This window comes from Quercus lobata, chromosome 12 (assembly GCF_001633185.2).
Source record: "Quercus lobata isolate SW786 chromosome 12, ValleyOak3.0 Primary Assembly, whole genome shotgun sequence".
Classification (NCBI taxonomy): domain Eukaryota; kingdom Viridiplantae; phylum Streptophyta; class Magnoliopsida; order Fagales; family Fagaceae; genus Quercus; species Quercus lobata.
Window position 1 is genome coordinate 12851386 of NC_044915.1, and position 27703 is coordinate 12879088.

The 27703-nt window shown below is 37.4% G+C and overlaps 2 protein-coding genes across 4 annotated transcripts; one reads left to right on the forward strand and one right to left on the reverse strand.

Annotated features, from left to right (window-relative positions):
- Positions 1-13496: 13496 nt before the first annotated feature.
- On the forward strand, positions 13497-14170 carry LOC115971978 (14 kDa proline-rich protein DC2.15-like). Its single transcript, XM_031092108.1, has one exon. The coding sequence runs from the start codon at positions 13564-13566 to the stop codon at positions 14041-14043; it is 480 nt and encodes a 159-aa protein (XP_030947968.1). The 5' UTR covers positions 13497-13563; the 3' UTR covers positions 14044-14170.
- Positions 14171-21805: 7635 nt separating this feature from the next.
- Positions 21806-26877, reverse strand: LOC115972466 (threonine--tRNA ligase, mitochondrial 1-like). 3 transcript variants are annotated; one of them, XM_031092760.1, is made up of 7 exons: positions 26502-26877; positions 26169-26406; positions 24382-24420; positions 23991-24063; positions 23125-23187; positions 22146-22306; positions 21806-22051 (listed from the first exon to the last, which is right to left on the reverse strand). In XM_031092760.1, exons 1-6 carry the CDS (start codon positions 26738-26740, stop codon positions 22245-22247), a joined length of 714 nt encoding a protein of 237 aa, XP_030948620.1. In that variant the 5' UTR covers positions 26741-26877; the 3' UTR covers positions 21806-22051; positions 22146-22244. The 3 variants fall into 3 exon arrangements, with proteins under 3 accessions (XP_030948620.1, XP_030948621.1, XP_030948623.1); XM_031092763.1 differs by lacking the exon at positions 21806-22051 and adding an exon at positions 23274-23357 and having other exon boundaries at positions 22277-22306; XM_031092761.1 differs by lacking the exon at positions 24382-24420 and having other exon boundaries at positions 26502-26876.
- Positions 26878-27703: the final 826 nt, after the last annotated feature.

A 27703-nucleotide genomic window follows, 5' to 3' on the forward strand; every position in this document is an offset into this window, starting at 1 on the left:
AGACGAGAATTATTCTTCTCGGGCCCCTGGGATCCCTATTGAAGTCGTCCAGGAACAACTTAGAAGAGCTTCTGGCTCTCAAGCTGGCTCTCCGTCCAGTGTGCCTCCGTCCAATCCGACGGACAAGGAGGAGATCGTCTTTAGTTGCGCAGTAGGCATCCATTCTAAGATGGATGAACATAGATTAAATAGTCTTAAATCTTGGTATCAAATTCCGGACGAGTTTAACCCTAGGCTGCCCGTCCATGGAGAGTGGTGTTGTGATCCACGTTTTGGAATAGGCGTCTATGAATCTTACTTCCTGGGTGGCCTTAGGTTTCCCTTAAATGCCTTTGCTAGAGAGTTGTTAGTCAAGTTAGGTTTAGGTGTCTGTCAATTTAATCCTAACGCGTGGAGATTAGTTATCTCCATGCAAATTTTGTGGAGGGAAGTTTTTGGTGGGGACCGTCCTCTTACTGTGGACGAGTTCCTTTATTGTTATAAACCTTCTGGAATAAGTCAGTCTGAGGGTTTTTACTAGTTTACTGCTAGGGGGAATGATTGTAGGTTAATCAAGTCCCTAGCTTCATCTGATAGAAAGTGGAAGACGGAATTCATCTTTGTCTCAGGCTTCTGGGCAGGGAACCCTGTGGACATTGGCAGGGATCCCTTTCCTCCTTATACTGGGGACTTAGGGAACCTTCATCCAGAAGGTAAGTCCCTTCCCCTTATTTATTTTTATCCTTCACTTTCTATTTGATCTGTTTACAATTTCTGACCTTTATTTACTCATTGTGTTGTAGCTGCCAAGCGTTCGTCTTTGAGCAAATTTCATCGTGACCACGTCCACAGGGCTTGTCTTCATACAGACAGGAGCTTTCGTTCTCTTGTCACTCTTAGACGTCTTGCCAAGTGGGGTCCTGAGCCGTCAGACGAAGCTATTGCACACGAGGTTATTGTGCGCAAAAGTAAGCTTTAAGCTAAGGTTTTTTTTTTTTTTTTTTTTAATTTTTTTTTAATGTTATACATTCCTGATCTATTTATTATCTTGTTTTAGGAATGTCAACAATGAAAGAAAACAAAGGGAAAGAAGTTGTGGGTGAGGGAAAACGTCTTGAGGCTCAAACCTAGGATCATCCTGAGGTTTAGGTACGTCCTACGGCTGGGGATAAAAGAAAGTTCTTGCCAAAGAACATTGATTTAGAAGGGCTCCCCAGTCGTCGAGACAAAAGGGTGAAGCAGGGTTCGTCCAAGGTGGTTAAGTCCAAACCTCCACAGTCTCAGCCTTCCATCCAGGTAGTTGATGTGGACTCGTCCACTCCGGTCGAGTCCACTCCGTCCAAGAGTCCTCCATCCAGAGCTCCTTTGTCCAAGTCAACTGCGCCTGGCTTGTCCCAACCTTCTACGAACATCATTGAAAATGAGGATCTGGCTTGGGAACGCTTTCAGCTGGCTGTCTTGGACAAAGACATAAACATGTGTTATAACATGGGCTTAAAGGAGTTTGAGCATTCTAGTGTCCATGACCTCTTTAAGGTATGTTAATATTCATTTCTCGTCCTTGTTCAGTTAACAACCTTTCTTCATTTAACCATCATATGTTCTTTTGTCTATTCATAGGCCATGTCAAAGTTTATGGCAGCGTCTAGACTGGCAACAGAACTGGACAAGACGAGGGTCTTGTTGGAGACGAGGATTCAAGAGGTGAATGCTGACTGCAAAAAATGGGCTGGGGCTGCTGCAAAAGCTAAGGAGGAAGTCACTGAGCAGAATAAGCTGATCGAGGAGCTAAAGACTGATGCACTGGAGAAGGATACCCATATTGACCATTTGCAAAAGATGAACGACGAGCTAAATGCTTGTCTTTCCAAGGCAAAAGAGGACGCTGTGGCTGAATTCAAGTCGTCCAAAGTGTATACGGACACCCTAGATCGTAATTACGCAGCTGGTTTTGAGGATTTCAGAATGGATTCTATTGAGAACTTCCTTGGAGTTGACTTTAGCTCAATCAAACTTAACCTTGCTGCTGCCACCAGCTCTCTTATTCAGACCGGCACTGATGACGTCAATATGGAGGACGATGCCAGCACTCAGCCACCCCAAGACGACCCAAATGTCAATGCTCCCTCTGCTTAAGGACGAGACCTTTACACTTAGAGCAATCTTTGTTTGTTTTCCTTTTATTTGGTTTTTGTTTGGTCCTCTGTTTTAGGACCTTCTTATGTGACCAGAATACACTAGCCTCGTCCAAGGTTTTAGGACGGGGTTTTTAAACAATCATTTCAGTTTTTTGGACTAAACAAGGGCTTTTGGACGTAGGACGTCCACCCTTTTGAATGAATGAAGTCTCATTTTCTTTGCATGGACGAGTGCTGTTATGCTATTTAATTCAACTCCAGCTTTAGATCGTCCATGGCGAAAATATATATTATTCATATTATGTTAGTCTAACTCGTCTTTGTAGGTAGTATTTTTATCCAGCTTTATTCGTCTTAAGACTTACAAGTTGATTTTACATACCATCCAATTTATTTTGCCTAACTTTTCTCTCGTCCAGAGTTTGGATTGTTTCAGTTGGCTTTTGATTCTCACCCTTAACTTGGACGAAAATGTTATGACTTTTCCTCGTCCATGAGTGGGACGAGTGTATTTATGGTTTTTCCTTGTTTTACTCAGGAAAATTTAGACGTTACATCTTTGCGTCCAGAGAATTTATTTGTCTTGAATCTTTCAATCCCCTTGTGGATTGGCTTGGATGAAAATATCATGGAGATGTAAAATTCACACAACATTTTGTGCATAATATAAATATTGTTTACAGATAAGACACATGCACATTGATGCCTTTTTATTTAATAAGTACAGACTTCATAACTTCGTCCATAACAATGACACAACCATAATAAGTAATAAGGTAGTAGTTTCAAACTTCAAACACAAACAACATCAAACATAAGTAGTATCAAACACAAACAGTATCAAACATAAGTAGAACGTAAGAAGACAGACAAGGTCCAAGCTCATCCATAGGTTCACTTTTACTGATAGTACCTCCTCAGGTGCTCCACATTCCAAGGATGTTCCAACTTTCTCCTGTCCAGGGCCTCCAAGTAGTAGGATCCTTGCCTTTTACAGTTGATAACTTTATAAGGTCCTTCCCAATTTTGGCCCAACTTCCCATGTGCTGGGTTTTTGGTTGACAAAGAGACCTTTCTCAAGACGAGATCTCCTATGTTGAAACGCCTTGACTTCACCATCGCATCATGCTGCCTAGCCATGAGGTTCTTGTACTTTGTTGCCCAGTGTTCTGCGTCTGCCCTTACCTCGTCTATTAGATCGAGGTTCAGACGGAGTTGCTCCTCCTTATCCTTGTCTTGATACATTATCACCCTGTGATTGGCCATATGTACTTCTGCAGGTATGACTACGTCGCTTCCATAGGCTAGCTTGAAAGGAGTCTCCCCTGTAGGGGTTCTCACTGTGGTCCTGTACGCCCATAAAACTCCTGGTAATTCATCTGGCCATACTCCCTTTGCCCCCTCAAGCCGAGTCTTGATGATTTTCAACAAGGATCTGTTTGCAACTTCAGCTTAGCCATTGGCTTGGGGATGTGCAGGTGAGGAATAATGGTTTTGAATTCCAAAGTGTAAGCAACAGTCCCTGAAGAGTGCATTGTCAAATTGTCGTCCGTTGTCAGACACCAATACCTTCGGCACTCCAAATCTGCATACAATGTTCTTCCACACGAAATTTTTCACATTTTGTTGTGTGAAGAGCCTGGCTTCTTACTATCTCGGTCTTTCCTTTCTTCCGTCCGTCCCTTCTTTGGACGAGGACCTTGCTCGGGATGGCGATTGGGATTTGCGTCTACTCTTTCAGACCTCTTCCTCTTCTTAGCAATGATCACGTCTTCTGCATTCATAAAATTTTGAGTCAAATGGATAAGTTCGGCCATGGACTGGGGTTCTTTTTCATAGAGCTTATGTATAAACAAATCTGAATTCACCCCATTATGGAAGGCCGCCAATAGGAGCTTATCATCTGCTTCGTCCACACTCAGGGCTTCTCTGTTGAAACGGGTGATGAATGACTAAAGGCTCTCGTTCTCCCCCTACTCTATGGTCAACAAGCTGGACGAGGAACGCTTGTGCCTTTGTCCCCCAATGAAATTGTTAACGAACAACTTACTCAATTCTTCAAAAGAACTTACCGAATTCAGGGGTATTTTGCTAAACCAAACTCGCGCCAGACCCTTGAAGGTGGTAGGGAAGGCTCTACACATTATTTCGTCAGGCACTCCTTGAAGATGCATGGTGGTCTTGAAAGTGGCTATGTGATCAAACGGTTCACGTGTTCCATCATATGAATCCAGAGAAGGCAACTTGAACTTTGATGGTAGAGGGTGATCGTTGATGGAAGCCGTGAAGGGGGAATCAGTTCTGTGAACCAAATCTTCTATCGGATTCGCCCTCCTTATATTCTCTTTCATTTCCTCCATGACTTTCTTCATTTGGTCCATTTCTTCTTTCAAGTGTGGTACCGTTCGTGAAGTGGTGCCTCTGAACTGACTTCCAATTTTAGTATTCTCTCTATCGCCATGACTCTGTGTTTGTCCTCCTTCACGTTCTTCACGTGTCTGCCTCCTCATATTAATCTCCATTCTTAACTCTTGGTTTTGGCGAGTCAACTTCGCCATAGCGTCCGCCATAGACTGCGCATGTTGGACAGATGATGTCTGCATGACTGGTGCAGACTGGCGATTGCGATGAGGGTTGCTGCTTCCCTGATGGCCTGGGTTAGTAGCCTTCGATCTAGTCCTGACCATCAAACTTTTGTCACAGAAAAGTAAACTGTAAAACAATCTCTCCCCACAGACGGCGCCAACTGATAATTCCTTGGATACCAATAGGTTGACAAGTCTCGAACGATGATGATCTTTGGGCTATATCTTGTGAAACAACAACACTGAATCAGAGGAGACCGGTGGGGATCGGCCAAAAGTCCTCCGATGATGAAGTTAGTAAACTTGGAATTCTCTGTAAGGAAGGAGTATTCTCTTAAATAAAAATGTTTGAATCACTTACCCTTCATCGAAGAATCCTTATATAGTATGTGTGGAACGGTTATCTGTTTAATAACCGTTCCTAATGTCGAGGAGTCCGGAGAATTGGGGGTAACTTCCATAACCGCTATGGAAGTTACCTAGGTTGGACGGCCCATTCAATGGTGAACTCGTCCATCTTTTATTAAAGACGGATGAGACCATCTAGGACGGCTCGCCCTTTGTCCAAATGATGATGGGTAAGATTCCTATGGGATCTTGTCCGTCCAAAGACGGACGAGGTTAGCCAGGACGCTTGGGACGATCACTTCGCTTGTTTGGTTTGTCCTAGCTTGTCTTTCGTTGGACGAGACATATGGACGAGTTCAGGAGTTGATGTTTTTTGTGACACCATCACAGAGCACCTGAAGAAGTACTACTAGTAGGCAACAACATGGACAATAATAATACTCCTCATTTCCATTTTATTGCTTTCTAGTTAAATTTTTGTTATCTACAGTTTCTTTTAAGCCCGAAGGGCAGGTTTTTTAGAACAATTTTTACACGCATGTTTACCATAATAAGAGGAGTTATTTAGAAATGTCATATGTATGCTATCTACGTGTCTACATGTTCATTATAAAGTCTAAAGTGGATGGGCTCATCCCACAAGGGATGATTTGAAAATTTAAAGTCCACACACTGGACGGGTTCATCCCAAAGGGGTGATTTGAAAAAATTAAGTCCACACAGTGGACAAGCTCATCCACAAGGGATGATTTGAAGTTGTTAAGTCCACACAGTGGACGGGTTCATCTTACAAGGGGTGATTTGAAATTATTAAGCCCAAAGTGGACGGGCTCATCCCAAAAGGGATGATTGAAAATTTTGAGTCCAAAATAGATAAGCTCATCCCACAAGGGATGATTTGAAATTATTAAGTCCAAAGTGGACGGGCCCATCCTAAAAGGGATGATCGAAAATATTGAGTCCAAAATAGATGGGCTCATCCCAAAAGGGATGATTTGAAATTGTTAAGTCCAGAGTGGACGGGCTCATCCCTAAAGGGATGATTGAAAACATTGAATCCAAAATGGACGGGTTCACCTAAAGGGGGTGATTTGAGATTATTAATGCCCACAAGGTAGACGGGTCCAACCTAGATGAGTCCATCTTGGAGGGTTGACTTATATCAATCAAGTCGGTAAAGAGAATGAATTCACCCTAAATGGATCACTTATATTTGTCAATTCCATGCTAGGACGGGTTCATCTCAAAGGGTGGGCCAAAAAGTGGTAAGTAAACGAGTTCATACTAAGTCCAAACATGGACGAGTTCATACTAGATCCACACATGGACGGGCTCATCTCAATTGCAACCAAAATTGTCACTAAGTATATGAAGGCACCCCAAGGAAAGATTCAAGAGTTAACCAACAAAACGAACGGATCCAACTAATGACTCCATCCCATGAAATTGACGAAAGCATTAAGATATCTAAATTGGTATATATATATATATATATATAAATATATATAAATGGAAGAAACAAGGAGCAATAAGTAAATAGCTTGTGAAAGGCAAATTGTTTACAAACACCCAAAAACAGGGGTGACGGAAGGAATAAAAATTGTTTTCCCCATATAAAAAAAAAAGGTGATAATACACAAAGTAAAGAGGTAACAATAAAAACTACTACTGAATAACAGGGGTTTCATCATGCCTCTCTTCAACCGTCTGGTCCCTATCAAGTGGACATGCCTCCTCTCCTTCAGCTTCGACTTGGATTTCAAAAGGAGCAGTCTTTCCATCACCGTGAGGGTCGTCAACAAGGGCATCATTAGCAAATAATTCATCAGTGCTCTCGAAATGGACGGGTTGAGCTGGAGTCTGGGCCTAGGCATCAATGGAAACATGGGACAGGTTTAGGTCTGGGAAAGAAGCATTGACTTGACGGAAGCAGTTGTTAAAGCTATTTGCAAAAGAGCCACCGAGCTTCGCCAGGAGGGCGTTGGAGTCGCGATACTCCCGTATCGCGTCTTCCTTGGCCCGACGGAGTTGATCCTTAACAGTTTTAATCTCTTTTTCTTTATCCTCAAGGACCTGCTTCAGCACCTTTGTTTGCTTCTCTAGCTCACCTCGGACTTGCTTTGATAAGGCAATTTCTTTTCCTGGACCATTTTTTAGGCTTTCAACTCCCCCAGCTTCGCCTTCGTTGCTTGTGCCTTTGCCTTGACATGGTCCAGTGTCGTCTCGTGGGATAGGCAACGGCCCATTAACCCTTTCATCATTAGCATCGCCTGGAAACAAAAGAGGGTTAGAATATAACGAGGCAATTTGAAAGAAAGAGAGATGGACACAGTTACCTATGCAATGCTAAAAAGACCCATCTCCCTTATAGCTTTGGTTGCATGGTTGCTTAAGTCCTCATAATCGTTAGTAGTGATGATGGACGAAAGTTGCTCAAGTGCATACCGGGAATCCTCGTGGAGGAGGACGGGTGGTTTTTCAGTGATTGGAACATGACTCGTCATAAGTCCCTTGCCCCTCCCTTGGGCGGGCGGAGTAGCCGTCTTCTTTGTCTCAGCCTTTAACTTGACGGCTAACTCTGGTGTAACTTTGGGCTTTTTTGGAGGACGGTCGGTCTTCACCGATGGTTTTCTCTTCATGGACGGGTTAGCTTGACCCCCAGCTTTAGGAGGCAAACTTCCCTCCTATTTTTTCTTCACAGCAGCTTGCTGCTTTATGAAGGCCCTTCTCTTACTTTCCTCCATTTCTGCATAAAGATGGACGGGTGAAAAGAGTTGGGTAATTTACCAAAAAGAAAAAAAGAAAACAAGTATGAGGTGATGGACTTATGTGTGTGTATTCGTTTGTTGTAGTGACAAGTAGCCTTGATTGGTTCAGGACTGTCACAGTACCAGTGGAGGGTATCCAAGGTTACCAGTTTTGACCACAACCTCTCCGACAACTTAGTGGTCATGAAGATCCTCTCCAAAAAGCTCCACTCTTCAAGAGTGACTTGAGGATGGTCCCTAGCTGCAAAAAGAAATGGTTAGAATATCAAATAAACACAAGGGAATAAAAGCCTAATATAGACAGACACATACCAGACGGGAGCATGATATCCCAGGTTTTGCTTACTGGCATGTACTCTTCGTCACCTGGGTGACACATCCAATTGTCCCCCTGAATAAAGAAATAACGAATCTTCCAGTTTCTGTTGGAGTCTGGGGTGTCGCACACCAACCTGAACAATGGTCTCCTTGGCACGAAACTGTACATACCTTTTGATTGAGTAATCTCAGATTGACGGTAGAAGAACTCTTCCACCGTCATTCTGCGTGCCCCGTCAGACATGACTCCGTACAGGACTTCCGCACCTAGGAAGACTCTCTAGGCATTTGGAGAGATTTGGGTGACGACCAGTCTAAGGTACTGTAGTAGATGACGGTGAAGAGCACTTAAGGGGAACCAAAGTCCCACTTTCAGGTGCTGCTCATACACTCCGACGTCTTCTACACCTTTGTAGTAACACTTTTCATGCTTAAAAGGTAGAGGCATTGGGATGTTGATGGGTATTTGGTACTTCTCCCTAAGCGTGTTGAAGTATGTTTGTTTGACGGAGGAGTTGAAGTCATTTATTTTCCATAATGGTAGCATAATGAACTTCCTAAATCCATTAGGGCCTACGACGGACCGAATAGGGGGTTCACCAATATCTACATCATCACCATTTGAGTATCCCTCCGACCCATCCACGTCCATGTCCTCATCCCCTGTCGAAGGAGAGGTGGCCGACGGTTCCCTTTCATCACTTGAGGTGCCGGGGTCATTAAGACCTGACGGAAACATCTTATCATAGCCTGCTCCCTTGCGGAAACACGATTGTTCACTCCACGCACTAGACATCTGTCACCTACGTGTATGGATAAACCCTAAGACTCTGACGGTCTACATAGATGACAGGGGTGCAAAAGTTTAAATAAGTAGCAAAGAAATTCGACATAAGGTAAAAATACTTACCGGTTGGAGAAAGTAACAAGGAGTGGCTGACAGTTGCACGGAGTAGACGGTATGCCAATTTAGTAAGGATGATGGTAGCGCTCTAGTTGTAAATTCGTTGAGAAAAGTAAAAATGAAAGGTAAAGGAGTGTGTGTAGATATAGAGGGAACGACATAAAAGACAAAGGGACGCTTCGGTCCGAGTGATTAACCACTAAAAACATGCCATGTGCCCCTACAACATTTATGGCCATAGGCTAGTCTAGTTTGTCAATCAAAGTACGTTCCTTAAAAGATGAGTTAGACTGTCACTCCATAGGTCCGTCCGTAAAGGAAAGTGATGGACCTATGGAGTGAGGGGGCAGCTAAAGGGGATAAAAATCAAAGCATAATAGATACATGAGCCTGACGGCACTAAATTATGTAAGACGACGGATCGAGGTTCTGGACGGAAAGAATGCATGACGGGTAGTCCTATGCGAATGGAATCCTTGGTGTATGGACACGAGGGCGATTGATGTCAAGGCCACGTGGCACCCACATGGGTTAAGTGAACTCTAAGGAATCCTAAATGAAAATATCTTGCACTATACATTTGACCCTGGTCAAGGAACCCCTATATGAGAAGAATCCCACAAAATACGTACATTTATTGGGATCCTCTCCATAAGGAGATACCTTCTTGCCCAAGAAATAGAAGTCAATTCTGCTATACTATAAAAACCTCAAGCCTTCAAAAAATAAGGTACGCATAATTTTTCTCAGCTCTGGCACTCTAGAGTTGTGAAAGTTTTCTAACTTAACCTTCAGAGGGTCTTTGACCGGTACCACACTGGTACTCTCCTAAAATATTCTTGTTCTGTGTTGCGTAGGTGTCATTTCGAGTACGTGAGGACTGTGTGACTTACTGACGATTTTCAGCATCATCAGACACTAATGCTCTAGAATGAGACTTTGATAAGGAAGGTCACAATGCAGCATTCAATGTCAAATCTAACTATGCTAGACCTTGACAATTGATTAACACCACCACGGATAGGTTTGTCATATTATATTGTAGCTACTAGCTAGTGGGTGGATATTAATATATATTGAGCCTCCCATAGCTAGAATTGAAAATTGAGGTCAAAGTTATCGGTACCACAAGATCATGTCTAAACTATGTGTAACATCAATGCCCAAAGCATCTCAAAGAGGACATCTTGATTCTTGGTGCATGAATAGTAGTGTGTCGACATAAGAATAATTGGCAGTGTGTCGACATAAGAACAATATAATTACAATAGAATTAGAGTCATGTTTGTTATATCAGGGCCTCCCATGCTTAATGATTTGGACGTCTCTAGCTAGCATTCTGAATTGTAGTCAATATATAACCGGTTTTGAGTGAGCAACGTTTTTTGTTTTTTGAGAAGCGAGCGAACCGCTAATAACCGGTAGCCATAATCACATGATAGATCGAGGACCTAAATTTAGCCATAATTATCTTATAGGTTTGAAGTTTTTTTATACATGTGTATCGTTAGTGACTCCATAGCTGCCAAATATCTCAACAAGTAATTTTTTTGTGAGTTGATATCGACAAGTAATTGAGACATGCTTAGTACGTACTATATATGTTGGGAGTTTAGACCCATATTGATTCTTTTTACGGGAAAAGCTGAATTGATTTATTTATTTATTTTTATTATTATTTTTTTTTGGGATAGGAAAAGCTGAATTGATTAATTAACCAATTATGTATAATTGAAATAAATTATGGTTAATTTCACTGCATAAATAAACATAAATAATATAACTAAAAGTAAAGTGAAGAAAATAAATAACAAATCAAAATATTTATGATATGAAAAATAAATGGCCAGCAACAACCAATGTAAAAAACACACCAAATTAATGTTTATCTACCAACCCCAAGGAAAAATTCACTAAGTAAAATTGAATTTCGTACAATAAAAATCAATTGACCCTAATTTGTAATGCTATTTCCAATATTGATTTACTCACATGATCACATGCAACTCTAACCCGATTGGATTCTTTTACTTTGAATCCCACCACATGAACTCCCTATTCTTGACTTTAAGGACTATCTTGAGGTTTGCACATCAATTGCACTGTGGTTATATTGTGGCTTTAGCTTCTTCATCAATTTTTTAGGAACTAATATTAATATTTTTAGTATCTTTGGTTTAATGGTGAATTGAGAGAACTTTGGTATAGAAACCCTAGTGTACACAAACAACTCTCTCTTCACTTTGTTTAGGTCAACTTTAATCAACCCTTATATACTCTAAGAAATAGGGCTTGAATTCCCAATTAGAAGTTGACTTGTAGGCCTAATAAAAATAATGTTTGACTCATCTCAATCGATTGAGACTTAATTGAGGTGGCTATTGCTAGCTTATCTCTATTGATCAAGGTAGCTATTGCTAGGACAAAAACATCATTTCACTTCAGCTATTCTTTTGTCTTCAATCTTGATCTTAAAATGCACATCTTCAACAAACAAGACTTGAGCTTTATTTATTTATTTTATTTTTAACATGATTTTCAGAACAAATTCATTAGTTAGCATGCTTATGAAGCATATTTGTAAACTAGCATCTTTAATCTTTTAGACTCAAGATTGCTTATCAAACTCGAGCCTTTAAGGCTTGAGTTCTATACCAAAAACTCCGTTGGTGGAAAGCCCCAACACCACAACCATCTAAGGTAAGAGAGAAATTCCAAGGTATGAGAGAAAGAAAAGAGTCAGCCAAAAACAAACCCAATGTTAGCCAAAAACTTAGCTGATAGAAAGCCCCAACACCACAGCCATCATTGTTGCTCGTCACCGCTCCGATGCCGAGATCGAAACCATAAAAAAAGGTCCGCTGCTTTAGTATCGTGGGGTTGTGTTTTGATTTGGGTTTGGAAAAATGGGTATTTTCTGATTTTTGGGTTTAGATATTTGAGAATTGGGTTTGGATGTTTGAGAAAGGAGAAGAAGAGATCTGGAGAAAGAAGAAAGAAGGAAGAAGAAAGCTGGATAAAGAAGAAAGAAAAGAAAGAAGGAAGAAGAAAGCTGAGGAAGAAAGTAGAGGAACTAAGACTCGAGTTCCTTCAAGCAACTCGAGACTCACATACTTGAGATGCTACTTTGCAAAATAGTTTGCAATACTTGTTAACTCACGATATTGTTAGTAATTTAATGTTAAATGGCAAAAAAACCCCATAAGACTTATAGTTTGAATTACAATTTGACATCGTTGCAAATACACTAAACTAAGGACCTAGCAATGTATATGTGTAGCTAATTTGTTGCTTCCCTTACGAATGAGACTAATTGATGGCTTCTCTAGGCTTAGAGTTTCCCCTGAAAAAGAATACTATTGAATCATGTGATGTCGCGGAAGCTTAAAGAGAGAACACACGATACTCTCTTGATGGAATAGAAACTAAACTATTAGCTTCTGATAGTAAATCTCGAATCCACGAGAGATTTTCCCTGAATCTACAAGGAGATAAACTGGAATCCACCAGAGAAGGAATTTGACAAAATTCTGTATTTATTGTTAATAGTCTAAATTGCCTCTGATGGCTACAAAACATATAAATACTGAGAAAAAGTATGAAACCCTAATTCGCACTAATTACGTGATTAGGTCACAAAATACCAAAATTTACCAAAAATAGCAAAATTGAGTTAAATACAGAATCATAAACTATTGACTTTAAGGGTCGTTTCAAAACAAGCGGGACCTTATTATGACTTTTAAGCAAAAAGTTATTAAGGAAACAAAAATTACTATAAACGGCAAAATTGCAGTTTTTGGGGCTTAAATGAAGGAATTTGCCATTTTCAGGAGGTATCTTGTAGCAAAGTAATGACAATTGTTTAGAAGGCCGTTCCTCTTTAGCCTGCCAAATTTCATGCGATTCCAACTCCGAGACCTATAATTTTTACTAGTGTTTTTTTGCCTTGCGTGACGATTTCAAGTGCACGTGAGAGTCCAGAAATGTTATAACGGTCTGTTCTGCATCTTTTCTACATTATCATGTTTACAGAATCTAATTTGATATGGTTTAGTCAATTATTTTGTTTTTCATATTCATCATAAGAGAACAAAGTACTAAATGCCAAAGATCAAGAAAACAGGAAACTATTAGCTATCAAATTTCAATCTGATCTTCATCATTTAGTTAAAGTACAAAATATTATTTTTCACCCATTGACATTATTTTCTTTGTTTGAGAGTGAATTGACAACTACGAATTGCAGCACCAGAGGCCGACGCACCAAAAGTTTTATCCTTCATGCTGCACTGCCAAGTTGCGCTGGCCGCTAGGTATTACATTCCAATGTGCCCCCACATGTGGTTTTCATTCTAATTTCTATAGGTCAAGATAAAAAAAAAAAAAAAAAAAAAAAAAAAAGCCACGAGCTCCCCCTATAAAACCCCTAGCTCACTTCATCAATTTCATCATTCACATTTCCTCTATACACCTTCCCTTATTTCACATCCCATCAAAAACTTTTGTTGTCTTTGTGAAATATGGCTTCTAAGGCTCTAGCTTCCACTGCCCTCTTCCTCTCCCTCAACCTTCTTTTCTTCACCATGGTCAGCTCTACTTATGTCCCTTGCCCACCACCCCCATCAAAGGGTCATAAACACCAACCCCCCTCCAAGAACCCACCATCAACTAAGCCCACTCCGCCCAAGAATCCACCATCAACTAAGCCCACTCCCCCCAAGAATCCACCATCAACTAAGCCCACTTGTCCCAAGGACACCCTTAAGTTGGGTGTGTGTGCTGGCTTGTTGAATGACTTGATACACCTTGTTGTTGGTACTCCTCCTAATACTCCTTGCTGCAGCCTCATTGGGGGTCTTGCTGATCTTGAAGCCGCTGTTTGCCTTTGCACTGCCATTAAAGCTAATGTCTTGGGGATCAACCTAAACGTTCCTTTGTCATTGAGCTTGCTGCTAAACTTCTGTGGAAAGAAGGTCCCCTCTGGCTTCCAGTGCGCATAAATTTACACTAGATCTTACCATCGTTCTATCCTATAGCTGTTTTCCTATTTCACTTTTCCGCTGGTGTGTTTGGAAATTTGCTTGTTTATTGGCGCATGCTATAAACATTTATCAATAATTTCTTTTTGGTGTTTTCGTTGTTTTGATCGATGGAATAAGGTCCCTCACCTTCTTCTGCTTTAGTAGAAATTGGGGCAATAAAGCTTTAAAATAAACTCAGATATTGTTTAAAAAAGAAATGAATTTTTGTTCATTATGTTACCTACTTGCTCTCTTTATATAGCTAATGATTACTTCTGATTAAATAAAAAGTAAATTATTCTTTGGAGGCGATTATGAGCAGTTCTTGCATTTGCTTTAATTTTGGTACTACGGAAAGCTAGATCAATTAATGGTCACCGAGGGAGTGTCACTACTTCTGTGTTCCATCCAATCAAGAAAAGAGGAAGAAAATTTGTTTTTCCCCCATGATGGAAGAGAGAAGCATTTATACATTTACATATTTTTTCATCATTAACATTTGTTTCAGCTAGCTAGCCGCTTCCCAACAGCCATCAATGAAAAAGTACTTTATTGATAGGATTGTTTAGACCTCAATGATTGATTTTAGCAGAATTCAACCAACTTTATTAAGTTAACCAATTATGATGTTCTATGGAGTTCCAGTTAACTAGCCACAGTAAACAAATCACAAAAATAAAGTAATGCATAGTAGAGTAAATAACACAAGTAATTTGTTGATGAAGTGAAATTAATGGACTAATCTAAAGGGAAAAAAAAAAAAAAAAAAAACTTTGAGGGTTACCACCAACCCTAAAGAAAATTTCATTATTAGAATTGAAGTTTTACTATTAAAATAAACAAACCCTTGTTTCCAATTGCTAATTATAGTAGAACTTATAGATGTGAACACACACTAATCTAGAGTAAATAACACCAATAATTTGTTGATGAAGTGAAAAACCAATGGACTAATCCAAAAGAAAAAAAAATACTTCGAGGGTTACCATCAACCCTAAAGAAAATTCCATTATTAGAATTGAAGTTTTACAATTAAAATAAACAAACCCTTATTTCCAATTGCTAATTATAGTAGAACTTATAGATGTGAACACACACTACTCTAGAGTAAATAACACCAGTGATTTATTGATGAAGTGAAAAACCAATGGACTAATCCAATAGAAAAAAAAAATACTTCGAGGGTTACCACCAACCCTAAAGAAAATTTCATTATTAGAATTGAAGTTTTTCAATTAAAATAAACAAACCCTTATTTCCAATAATTGCTAATTATAGTAGAACTTATATAGATGTGAACACATACTACTCTAATCCACTTGGACTCTTCTAATTTGAAGTTCTCGACATGAATCTTATCTATGATTTCAAGAATTGCCTTGAAAAATTCTTCTCTACTATAAGCATGTAACACACTGAAGTTGTTGTTGCTTTAGCCTTGATCACTCACGCGAACAACCAATTTTTAAATTCACTTGATTATCTCATGATAGTGGTGAATTCAAAAGTTTAGGGTTTCTTTTGATGTCTCAAAAAATCTTTTTTTAGTTGACACTTATAGTGGCGGCTTTAGGATTTTTTTTAAAGTGGTCACCAAAAAATTTAAATTATCCAAAATCTAATAAAGTGATAACTTGAATATTTGCTACAATTGCGAGTCAAGTCATTAAGGAGAGCAAAATTGTTGTGATTGCAAAGCCAAAAAGAGTATAACTATCGTCACCATCAAAGAGAACTCACAACGACAATATTTTTCTTAGTACTATTTTTTAAGGAAAAATGAAATTAGAAATTATTTTATTGAATAGGTTGAATGATCTACAAATTTAAATGATTAACAATTTTTATCTTTTATTTTTATTTTTTTATAATAACAATTTGTTCACTTGTTGTTATTTGGTCTTGTCTTATTTTTGTTTGGTTTATGTTTGTTGTTATTTGGGCTAATATTTATTGTTGTTATTTTTTTTTTTAATTTATAAAAGGGATTAAGAATATGTTTGGGGGGGGGGGGAATAATTTTGGAGTAATGCTACGTCTACAAAATTTTTACAATAAATCTTATGCAAAAAACTGTTATTGGTGGGTAAAAAAATAATATTTGTATTTGGGTCAAATTAGAATTTGTAATAGCTTACTATATTGAATTTATTGTGAAATTATTGTAAAAATATTGTGAATGTAACATTATTCTTATTTTTATTAAACCCAAATTTTTGTTATTCTCAAGTCAGGGTGTTCAATATTTTTATCAAGGTGGTCAAAATAAGTTAGTTCAGCATATAATATTTTTTTAACAAGTGTGTATATAAACATTTTTTTGCAAGTCTGGTGCAAGTCAGGGTGGTCCTGTGACCACCCTGGCTTGCATGTGGAGCCCCCAGTGGACACTTTTGTACCCTTATATAGTTTTGCATCTAGGGTACTAAATCCCACTTAAACAGCTGACTTAATGGATTTGTTTAGAATTCTCAATTCTCAAACGATTGAGACTTGGTCGAGAGTTGATCGATTGATCTAGCTAGAGTCGATTGAGAGATTGTAGAGAAATCTGGGACTACCTTAATTAACTTGAGCTGAATCTTGGACTTGGTCTTGCACTAGAATATCTACATTATATTACAACTCAAACAAACTAACATTGTCATGGATATATCAACACTGTACCTAAAAAAAATTCTCTCACAGCTATAATTTTTTTTGTTTGTTTGTTGAGAATCAAGTTAGGAGTTGAAGTAAAATTCACTCACAGCTATAATTATAACAGTAAGGTAATGAGTCTTTGACAGTCCACCATTAAGTTTGTTGATGATCAAAATGGTGGTCCATGTCTAGTTTTAGTCATTAATGTTAATGTCTAATTAAGAAGTTGAATTAGCTAGGATGAGTTGAAGTGAAGAGTTGTCCTCACTAGCTAAACGTCATTACAAAAAAACTTTGTCCCGGTTTGATTGCTACAAGGATAGGATGGTTGCGACATGACAGTCCATTATAAGTTGGTCAAAGATCCAAATTTGATCCTTATGTGTGTGTGAGCTGGAGTGCATGGAATGGGAGGTCTAGACTCTAGAGGGGTTGAGCTGTCCTTTACAGATGAAGTACTGACTTAATTAAAAAATTACCCTAGCCAATGCATGGTTTGTTTGTAGGTTCATGCACAGAATCCTCATATGCCAAACAGGGTGTCAGGTTGCCATTCCTGAAAGCCATGGGGCTTATAGTGTCGACGTAGAAAAACTATCGCTGGACTTTCGTATATGAGTTCTTGAAATGCGAAGCAATTGTCCTTTGGTATATAGGACGGAAAGATGCTATCATCATGTGAAATTTGTAACTTTGCTGCTTTTGTAATTTGCAAGCCCCCCCTCAATTTGTAATAGAAATGGATTTGGACGATTCAATTTTCTTTTGTAGTTGGGAGAGGTTGGCATCGCATAACATCAAAATGGAAATTTTTTAGTGTATTGGACAAATACTAAAAACACAAGTGCCTTCTGTTTTATTATATTTTTAGTGATGTTAGAAATATATATATACAACAAATTTGACTAACATAATCCTTATAAACTAATGTATTACAAAGCATACAAAATTAATTAACTCATACATTTATTTATTAGATTTTTGAAATTTACCAATTATATTAATTCACTGTCACATATGTTTTTAAACGTACTTCCTTTTTATTTTTTCCCCATCGTACGTGAAATATAGTGGAGCTCTATGACTATAGGACAGTCCCATAAAAAACAATGATCAACATGTGAAAACCATATAGACTATAGTGCACAAGTTACATTTTTAATCATCATGACAAATTCTACAAGAAACAAAATACTTTGTTTGAAGAAGAAACTTTTACGTTTACAAGGAAAACTCCAAAAAATTTGTCAATTAAAGCTCGAATGCCTTTGGGCTACAACCACTAATTTATATACAAAAACATTAGAGTAACTCTAGAAAGTTTAGGAAATTCTACAAGAAACAAAATACTTTGTTTGAAGAAGAAACTTTTACGTTTACAAGGAAAAGTCCAAAATTTGTCAATTAAAGCTCGAATGCCTTTGGGCTACAACCACTAATTTATATACAAAAACATTAGAGTAACTCTAGAAAGTCTAGGAAACTCTACTAGAAACAAAATACTTTGTTTGAAGAAGAAACTTTTACGTTTACAAGGAAATTAAACTCCAAAAAAAAATTCAATTAGAGCTCGAATACCTTTGGGTTACAACCACCAATTTATCTACAAAAACATTAGAGTAACTCTAGAAAGTCTAGGAAATTTTAAAGGAACCCAAATTCGTGGTAGGCATGAAAATAGACTGAAAAAGGAGGGAAAAATCATGAAAAAATATCTTAATAGGTTCTGATGAATACCCTACCATATAAGGAATCAAGTTTGACTAAAATAAGAGTAATGCTACAAACACAAACTATTTTACAACATTTTTACAAACTGCCAATATGGCAAATTCTTACTAGTTCTAATATGGACCCATCGCTAATATCACATTTTTATTTACTATCACTACAACAAAATGTATTTTCAGTGACGAAAAAATTTGTTACTAAAAGTCCAGTTTTTCGTCACTAAGGACCTTTAGTGACGAAATTGGACTTTTAGTGATGAAACTCATTTCGTCACTGTAGCCCCATCACTAAAAGTCCTGGTGACGAAAAATTTCGTCACTAAAAGTCCGATTTGATTTTTTAAAAAAATAATTTTTAGTGACGAAAACGTTTCATCACTAAATGTTTTCCTCACTAAAAACATTATTTAGTGACGAAAATATTTCGTCACTAAAAACACTTTAATTTACTAAATCATATTTAGTGACGAATAATTTCGTTACTAAAACTACGTTTAGGTACATATAATGACAAAAAAAATCGTCGCTAAAACTATTTTTAAGAAAATCTAGGCACATATAGTGACGATAATTTTTCTCACTAAAAACACTTTAGTTTACTAAATCATATTTAGTGACGAATAATTTCGTTACTAAACTTATGTTTAGGTACATATAATGATAAAAAAATTGTCGCTAAAACTATTTTTAAGAAAATCTAGGCACATATAGTGACGAAAATTTCTCACTAAAACCATTTCTTAAAAAATTTTGCTATATTTAGTGACGAAATTTTCATCACTAAAACAATTTTTTGTTGCTATATTTGTGACGAAAATATTCGTCACTAAAACTTATTTTCTGTTTTTATTTTTTTTATGACTTTGATATTAACCTATAACCTGTCATTACATTATTAAAACCTCACATTTAAATAACAAATTTATTTCAACAACACATTTATAAAAAAAGATCCATACATTCCACAAGTAAAAAATAAAACAAGTATTCAATTCAAACTCCTTCCATACAATAATTGTTTGCAATACATACAATAACTCTAACTAAACCCTATTTTAGAATTAACGGAAGATGTCCTCATATGTCTTAAAGTAATGCCAAAAGTAAATCCCCTAAAAGCCACCAATAAGAAATCTGCACAAATATAAAAACAATACTTCGTTAAAATTGTAAAGTAAAAACATTAATTATGTTATAAGAAACATTTCTAACTATGCTCCAACACAACCACCTACCATAAAACCAATCACAAACATCACAAGTATAGAGTGTTTATAAGTATTGAAATCAATTAAAATACTATTCATCACATCTAATTAAAAAGTTTTATTCACATTTGCAAGAAATGAAAAACACTCTCAATATTAGTTTAAACCACCTTATAACACCATGCAAGCCACTCGCTTGCTCCAACTTAATAATCCACTACAAAACCAATCACAAACATCACAAGTATAGAGTGTTTATAAGTATTGAAATCAATTAAAGTACTATTCATCATATCTAATCAACAAGTTCCATTCACATTTGCAAGAAATGAAAAACATTTCCAATATTAGTTTAAACCACCTTATAACACCATGAAAGCCACCCGCTTACTCCAACACAACAACCCACCATAAAACCAATTCCAACATCACAAGTATAGAATTTTACAAGTATTTAAATCAAATAAAATACTATTTATCACATATAATCAACAATTCTCATTCACATTTGCAAGAACTGAAAAACACTCCTAATATGTATTTAAACCACTTTATAACACCATGCAAGCCAACCCGCTTGCTCCAACACAGCATACCACCACAAATCCAATTTCCAACATTACAAGTATAGAGTTTTATAATGTTTTTAACTAAAATTTACTTACTTTGCTCAAGCTAAGCTTACAGCTTAAAAAAAAAATCCAAAATTATTGCAAACAATGTGAATTTAGCCTGTAAAAGAAAAGTTAAATTTATAAGTATTTCAGTCTTGAAAATGATCCTCTCATAAGTTATTACACAAACTCATAGCTTACATATGTAATACAGCAGTCATCCAAATTCCTCATCCAACATCTTCAACTAAAATTTCAACATCCAACCCCTGTAGCCACGTCCAACCTAGATTTCAAACAAACCCACCTCCCCAATTTCACAAACTACACAGCAAATTAAGCTCCCTTGATGAAGAAGAGTTATTTGGACATACAAAAGCATAAATATACACATACCAAGTAACTTTTCCTATCAATTCATTGAAGCAGCCAACCAATTGAATTCAAGAAGCAAACCACAATTAATAATTTTGGAGGGAAAAAAAGGAAAGTAGAAAAGAAAACACCATTATGCAGCACCATTACACAAACAAGAAAAAAGTACCCCACCAAAGAAATTTTAAGTGCAAGAGAATTAACTATTTGGAAAATGCTAAAGCCACATCAGCAATTTGTAATAATACTGTAAAATAGCTTGTATCTGTGGCATTACTCCTAAAATAATCCTAAAAACCCTCTTAAACAAGGAAAATAAAATTATATTCTAGGAAATTTCGAAAATTACAAAAACATTAAAAATAATAAATAACAAAAATTAAACAATATATTCTATCCTGCATCAAATTCTCTCTTTAGTAAAACACGTCCTTTAGCTCATATTTGAGATCCGTAATCTTCCATTCTATGAAAACCAATACCTCGAATATCTTAACTTTTTTGACTTCTTCAGGCAACTGACAAGTTTCAACAAATAGAAATTTACAACTCAATTAAATATTTCAACCCCAATAAAATTAATAAACTCTGGTACGTTCACTACAAAAAAAAGGTCCTCTGGCCGCGTTTTTAAAATGCGGCTATATGTCAAAAAAACGTGGCTATAGCCTATAGCCGCGTTTTTTTAGGCCGCGCTTTCTGATGTGGCCTAAAACCTGTGACTATAGGACTGACAGTCCTATGGCCGCACTTTTTAACCGCGGCCCAAGACCAGGTCCTATAGTCCCGTTTAAAACGCAGCCTAAGGGTCTGGTCTTAGGCCGCGTTTTAAACGCGGCCTAAGGTTGTGGTCTTGGGCCGCATTTTAAATGCAGCCCAAGGTTTAACCTTAGGCCACGTTTAAAATGCGGCCTAAGACCAGACCCTTAGGCCGCATTTAAAAAGCGCGGCCTAAGACCCCTGAATTCCTGTTAGGAATTTGTCTATAGCCGCGTTTTTTAAAACGCGGCTATAGTTTTTTTTTTTCTTTTTATTTCCTTTCTGGGCAGATGAGTTTTTACAAACCTGCTTATGTTTTACAAACCTGTCACACATACAAAAAATTCCATCTTGTTGCATGCAACAAAAATAACAAGCCAGAATTTCAAGTAAATTAAATATCAAACTAGAATTTTCTCAAACCTGTCACAAATCAATATCTCTAACGAATACGGGAAAATTATCAATCTTTAAGGAATATATAGTTCAATACAGCAGCAAAATGGAGGGAAAAAGTTTAAAGTCCATTTGACACAAAAAAGATGTAGCGAGCATCAGACATCATGTTTACAATATTCTTTCTGATACAGCCAAAAAGTTATACAACATACAATCTTAAAATATCCACGAAGAGTCCTCACTGTGATGTAGCGCTATCCTGAATATATTATATACATTGTATTAGTAGCACATAACAATGCATTGCAATAAACAAGCAAGTTTCATTAAATTAAAGGCAAAGTTTTTATTACCTGAGAAATTGCTTAAACTGCGCACGTTGCTTTGTAACATGGCTTCTTGTATGGCTCTCATGCCCGACATCATTTCATCCATTAAGCAAGTAATTTGTTTTAATTATATTCGTAGGGACCCACAATAATGCATGCTCCTAACCTGGCCACTAACTTCACATCTGTACAATAGAAAAAAGGAGAAAGAAAAGGTCTTTGATATTTCATATATCATTTAAGCAATGAATATATAACAGTAGAATCAAGATTGATACCTAACTTTGATTTGCTTCTTTAGTAGTCTTCTTCACAGAATATATGTACATGTGATATAGATGCTAAAAATAAATAAATTCTCCCAAAAAGAGAACCCATAAGAACTTGGTATCACTCAGTGGATACTACTTATTACTAGAATTCTGTCTAAGCTATCTTCAAATCTGTAGAATTCCATATCTATACTTCTAAAGAGCAACAGTGATTATTACTAGAAGTATTATTTGCAAAACTACACAATGAAAAAAACCAAAAGAACTTTCGATTAGTGGCATCCCAAGCTTAGAACTCAAAACCAAAATCAAAATGTCAAAACCTTCCAATTAATACCAGAAATTGTTGGTGTAAGCACCCCATCCCCAATTACCATACAAGTCCCAATCAAAGCTAGAACAAGTAGTAACCTTTGCAACACTCTGTACTTCTCCAATGTCAACTTCAATTTCCACCCCATATTCCTCTTATTGGACTCAATTACAAACAACCTTTATGTTTTTTTCAAGTAGTTCAATTACATACAACTAATGGACAATATGCAACAAATCAGTTAAATAGGCAGCAAAGACAAAATTAGTTTAATTTAATTGGTTCATTGGATTTTTTCATGGTAATCTATATGTGCATTATTATACTCCAATGGAGACATGGATGTTTTAAGAAAGAAATATGAAATATTTATTACTAAAAATAAAACTAGTTTAGTGAACAAGGAAAACACCCTTACCGCAATGTGATTGTAAACCGGTTTCCCATGAGCTGGCCAAGAAGAAGTCCTTCCTTAACATAGCTGGACCAAAATGCAGCTATAAGACACGTATGCATCACGCAACAAAAAGGTCAATAAACAAAGAAATAAGAACTCATTGACCTTACCAAAAGTCACCCACTTTGATATATACCAATCAACCTTTCATTAAGAGCAGCTAATCTACTTGCATGCTGCTTGAAAGCTGTTACCTGGAAACACAAAAGAGAGACTACGCTAGTACATCCTTCTCCAAATGAAGTATTAATTTAACTACTTAATGACTTCTTTCAGCCACCACTAAATGGGTCATGACCTTGTTCTATTCACCTAAGTGGGAACCTAAGAGTGGTAGCTTGAATACTTAATCAAATAAATAATAATAATATATGTAGAAATTCCCATGCACTTGAAATGCAGATATGGAAAATCTAAGTGTCAACAAATGAAGAATCCAGCACCAAGCAAGCATGCAAGTAGACACCTCATAGACAAGTGTCAATTAAAGAGAAATGAAGCAAACTTCTATAGTATTCTTGAAGCTTGTAGTCATCCTAAAATCCTAACACATCTATATATAGATGTGAGTTGTAAATGAAGTTGTAACATCCGAAAAAGAAATAAAAATTGCAATGTAATAGAGTTTCAGCAATAGAGTTTCTACAATGCTATGTTTTTTTATATCTAGCACAACAGCAACTTAAATACTAAATTCTACTCCTAGCCATATTGTTCTAAACTTGCACCCAACAGTTTCATGCCATAACCTACCCTAATTCCTATTTGTATTTGGGAGGAATGTTCCACAAAGCTAAGCAATTTCCAATACAAAAAAAATTACATACCTGGATGCCAAGCATCTTTCCTATCACTCCTAAGGCCTCCTGTGTGTCCGTGTTCCCCTTGTAAAGATGAAACCTGAGCAAATCAATGTGGTAATTATCGACATTAGCATAGTAAACTCCTTGATTTCGTTCAAAACTGCATTAATTTCATATGAATCTGCCTATATTTTCATACAAATCAATCGCAAATAAAAGCATTCCCTAAAGCCTTTGATCTAGTCATTCATATTACTTGTTCATCCACATTTTATGTTGCATTTTATTAAAGTGACCCAATTCCAAGGTACATTTTCACCCCAAAAAAAAAAAAAACAAAAGTTAAAGGTAAGAGGACCAAATACTACAAAAAGAATAAAAGAACCTAGCTAGCAATGGAATCTACAGAACTGACCTGTAAATGAGAGACCAATGGAGGGAAATACCCACTTTCCTGAAGACAATCAATTGAAAGAGAAAAATAAATTTGCATAATTCACTCTAAGATCTCTAAATTTTACCATGCAAGAAGGTAAAATCTGAGGCTTGCACAATGAACATAAATTTTAATCCTAGTCTTGGTTTGTTTTTTTCCTGCTGCTCCCCATAACCAATCCCAGATTATCCATGTTGTTATAACCACTAGAGAATATGAAGTTAGTAGAGTCATGATCAAGGTGATGCCCCAGAGGCAAGCCAACTAGAATTCTTGTCACTAGAGATCTAAAGATTCTAAATTTCAATAAACCTGCTCTATCCCTAGGCATGGTAGGCCTCTGACTCTAAGGCAATTTGGCCCAATGTCTATAGGGACGGTTCCTCATGGCCACCTATAAAGCCTTTTTATGTATTAATGCAATTATGTATATGACGATGTTCACTTATAGAAGTTTAGTTGGCTAATCATCCTCACAAATTGCAATGGAGTAGTCAGAAGACTCAGAACAAGTAGTCACCTATATGAAGCCTTTTTGTCTTAATGCAATTATGTATACGATGCTGGTCGCTTATAGAAGTTTAGTTGGGCTAATCAATTTCACAGTGACTCCGTTTGCCATATCTTAAAGTCATCTAAATAATAGTCCTCTATGTCCGCTTCAATGTGGCAATCATTTTACTTTATTTCTGAAGCTAAACTTACATCTTACCACTTACGACTAAACTTTCATGAGTTGTTTTGTTTCAAAAATTAACAAGAAGTACACCTTTTAACTAATGTTTTTAGAATACTGTTGATTTACAATTTTTGTTCAATGAGACAAACCTTTTAAGAGTAATGCTACATGTCTACATACATTAAAACATTGAGTTAACAAGCTTTTACGCACTGATAGAATTTTTTACTTAAAGCAGTTGTGATTATTTTTAATCTCTAGAGTTGTTGTTTAAAGAATCTCTGAGAGTAAGTACATATTAAGAATGCTAACCTCGGTCAAATCAAAACATTATACTAATCAGGAAGTATTAAAAAATATAATAAGCAAAATGTTGGCTAGCTGAACTAAAATTATCTCTAGCAAGACTTTAGATAGGTTCAGATAGCCAAAATTGTTAGGCTGGTTCACAAATCACCTTGCCAGCTTTTGCATACTAACTTTTCAATACAATAATGAGCAAGTCCTATGGTATTGATGATGGGTCCAGAACTTATACCATACCATGTGTGAGGAACTGATTGTGTGGAAAAAAAAAAAAAACTAATAGCAAAAAGGAAAGCAGAGAGATACTTCCATGGATACATTATTACAGAAAGAATTATATTCTTTATTGTATTTCACAATTTTCCCTATTTAAATGTTTTATTCAACAGGCAGAAGACAACGTGCAAGATACTCCGCCCTATTCCATCTCGATTCGATTACACACGGCATAAACCCAGCCTCCTAACAAATTTTTAGATTAAGAACAAAATACACTTATGTACTAAAATAGTAGGTATATATGAAACTAGAGTAACTCTTTAACCTCTGCAGAACCCAAACCCACAAAAAAAAGAAAAAAAGGGAAAAGAGAAAAAGAAAAAACTGAAAAGTGAAAAAAGGAAAACCACAAACTCAGGTCACCCCTAGTTTCAAACTCAAGGTGAGCTGCCTTCCAAAAAGGAAAACTAGCGACTGCATCCAAAATTAAGCCAAAGATTCAAACTTTCTCTTCAGAAAAAAAAAGCCCAAATGCGAAAAATCGACAATGCAGAGGTCATACCTGGCCGAGAATGTGAGCGCTGGAGTGCCAGAAAGTGTCGCGGCCTTCGTCGGATTCAAAAGTGAAGAGCTTGAGCTCACAATCAGACTCCAAAGGCCTAGACATGTCCCAGAGAACCCCATTGACCTCAGAAATCAAAGCGTTGGCAGCCAAACTCTTCGAAATCTCTCTCGCAACGTCCAATGGCGATGTCACCCACTTCTTCCCTTCCTTCACAGTCCCATCCGGCAACGTAATCCTTCAAAAAAAAAAAAAAGAAGAAAATTCAAATCAGAATTGAGTGAGTGTGAAAAATTCTAGGGTTAGGGTTAGGGTTTTTTTGGAGAGATGTACTTGATGGGATCGGAGGAGAGAGAGAGGCATTCGGTGAGGAGTTTGGCTTGGATGGATTGGAAGAGCTGGATGCGCTTGGGGATGACTTGGTTCAGGTAGGATTCGTCTTTGGGGTGATTATTGGAGGCCATGGTGGCGGTGACCGTGGAAGAGAAATGGCGGAGAGGAAGAGAGAAAGCTGAGGAGTGGCGACGGAGATGAGAGGAAAGTGCAGCCCTGAGTTTAGAGCTGCATAGCATATGGGGAGGTTTTTGGGTTTTGCCTTTGCGTTGTTTGGAGATTGGAGGTTTTAGTGTGAGGGTTAAGATCGGGCTTGAGAGATGAGTCTGATGTGCGATGGGAGAGGCTAGGGTTGAAAAAAAGAGTTTGCGAAAAAATTAAATATGGAGGTCCTTAGGCCGCGTTTTTAGCTCAAAAAACGCAGCCTCAGGACCCTTCTATGGCCCCGTTTAAAAAACGCGGCCTAAGAACCCGTCTATGGCCCCGTTTTTAAAATGCGGCCACAGTTAAGGGAAAGAAAAAAAAAAGTTTGCTAAAAAATAAAATACAGAGGTTCTTAGGCCGCGTTTTTAGCTCCAAAAAATGCGGCCTAAGAACCCATCTATGGCCCGTTTTTTAAAATGCGGCCCACAGTTAAGGAAAAGAAAAAAAAAAATTTGCCAAAAAATGGAGACGAAAGGTTTGGAAGTGGAGGGTGAGGGCTGGCTTGAGATCGGAGAGATGGAGGGTGACAGTTGAGATCGGAGATGGAGGGTGAGGGCTTGAGAGATGGAGGCTTGGAGGGTGAGGGCTTGAGAGATGAGTCTGATGTGCGATGGGAGAGGCTAGGGAAAAAAAAAAAAATTGCCAAAAAATAAAATACGGAGGTCCTTAGGCCGCGTTTTTAGCTCAAATAAACGCGGCCTCAGAACCCGTCTATGGCCACGCTTAAAAAATGCGGCCTAAGAACCCGTCTATGGCCCCGTTTTTAAAATGCGGCCACAGTTAAGGAAAAGAAAAAAAAAAGTTTGCCAAAATATAAAGTACGGAGGTCCTTAGGCCGCGTTTTTAGCTCAAATAAACGCGGCCTCAGAACCCGTCTATGGCCACGCTTAAAAAACGCGGCCTAAGAACCCGTCTATGGCCCCGTTTTTAAAATGCGGCCACAGTTAAGGAAAAGAAAAAAAAAGTTTGCCAAAATATAAAGTACGAAGGTCCTTAGG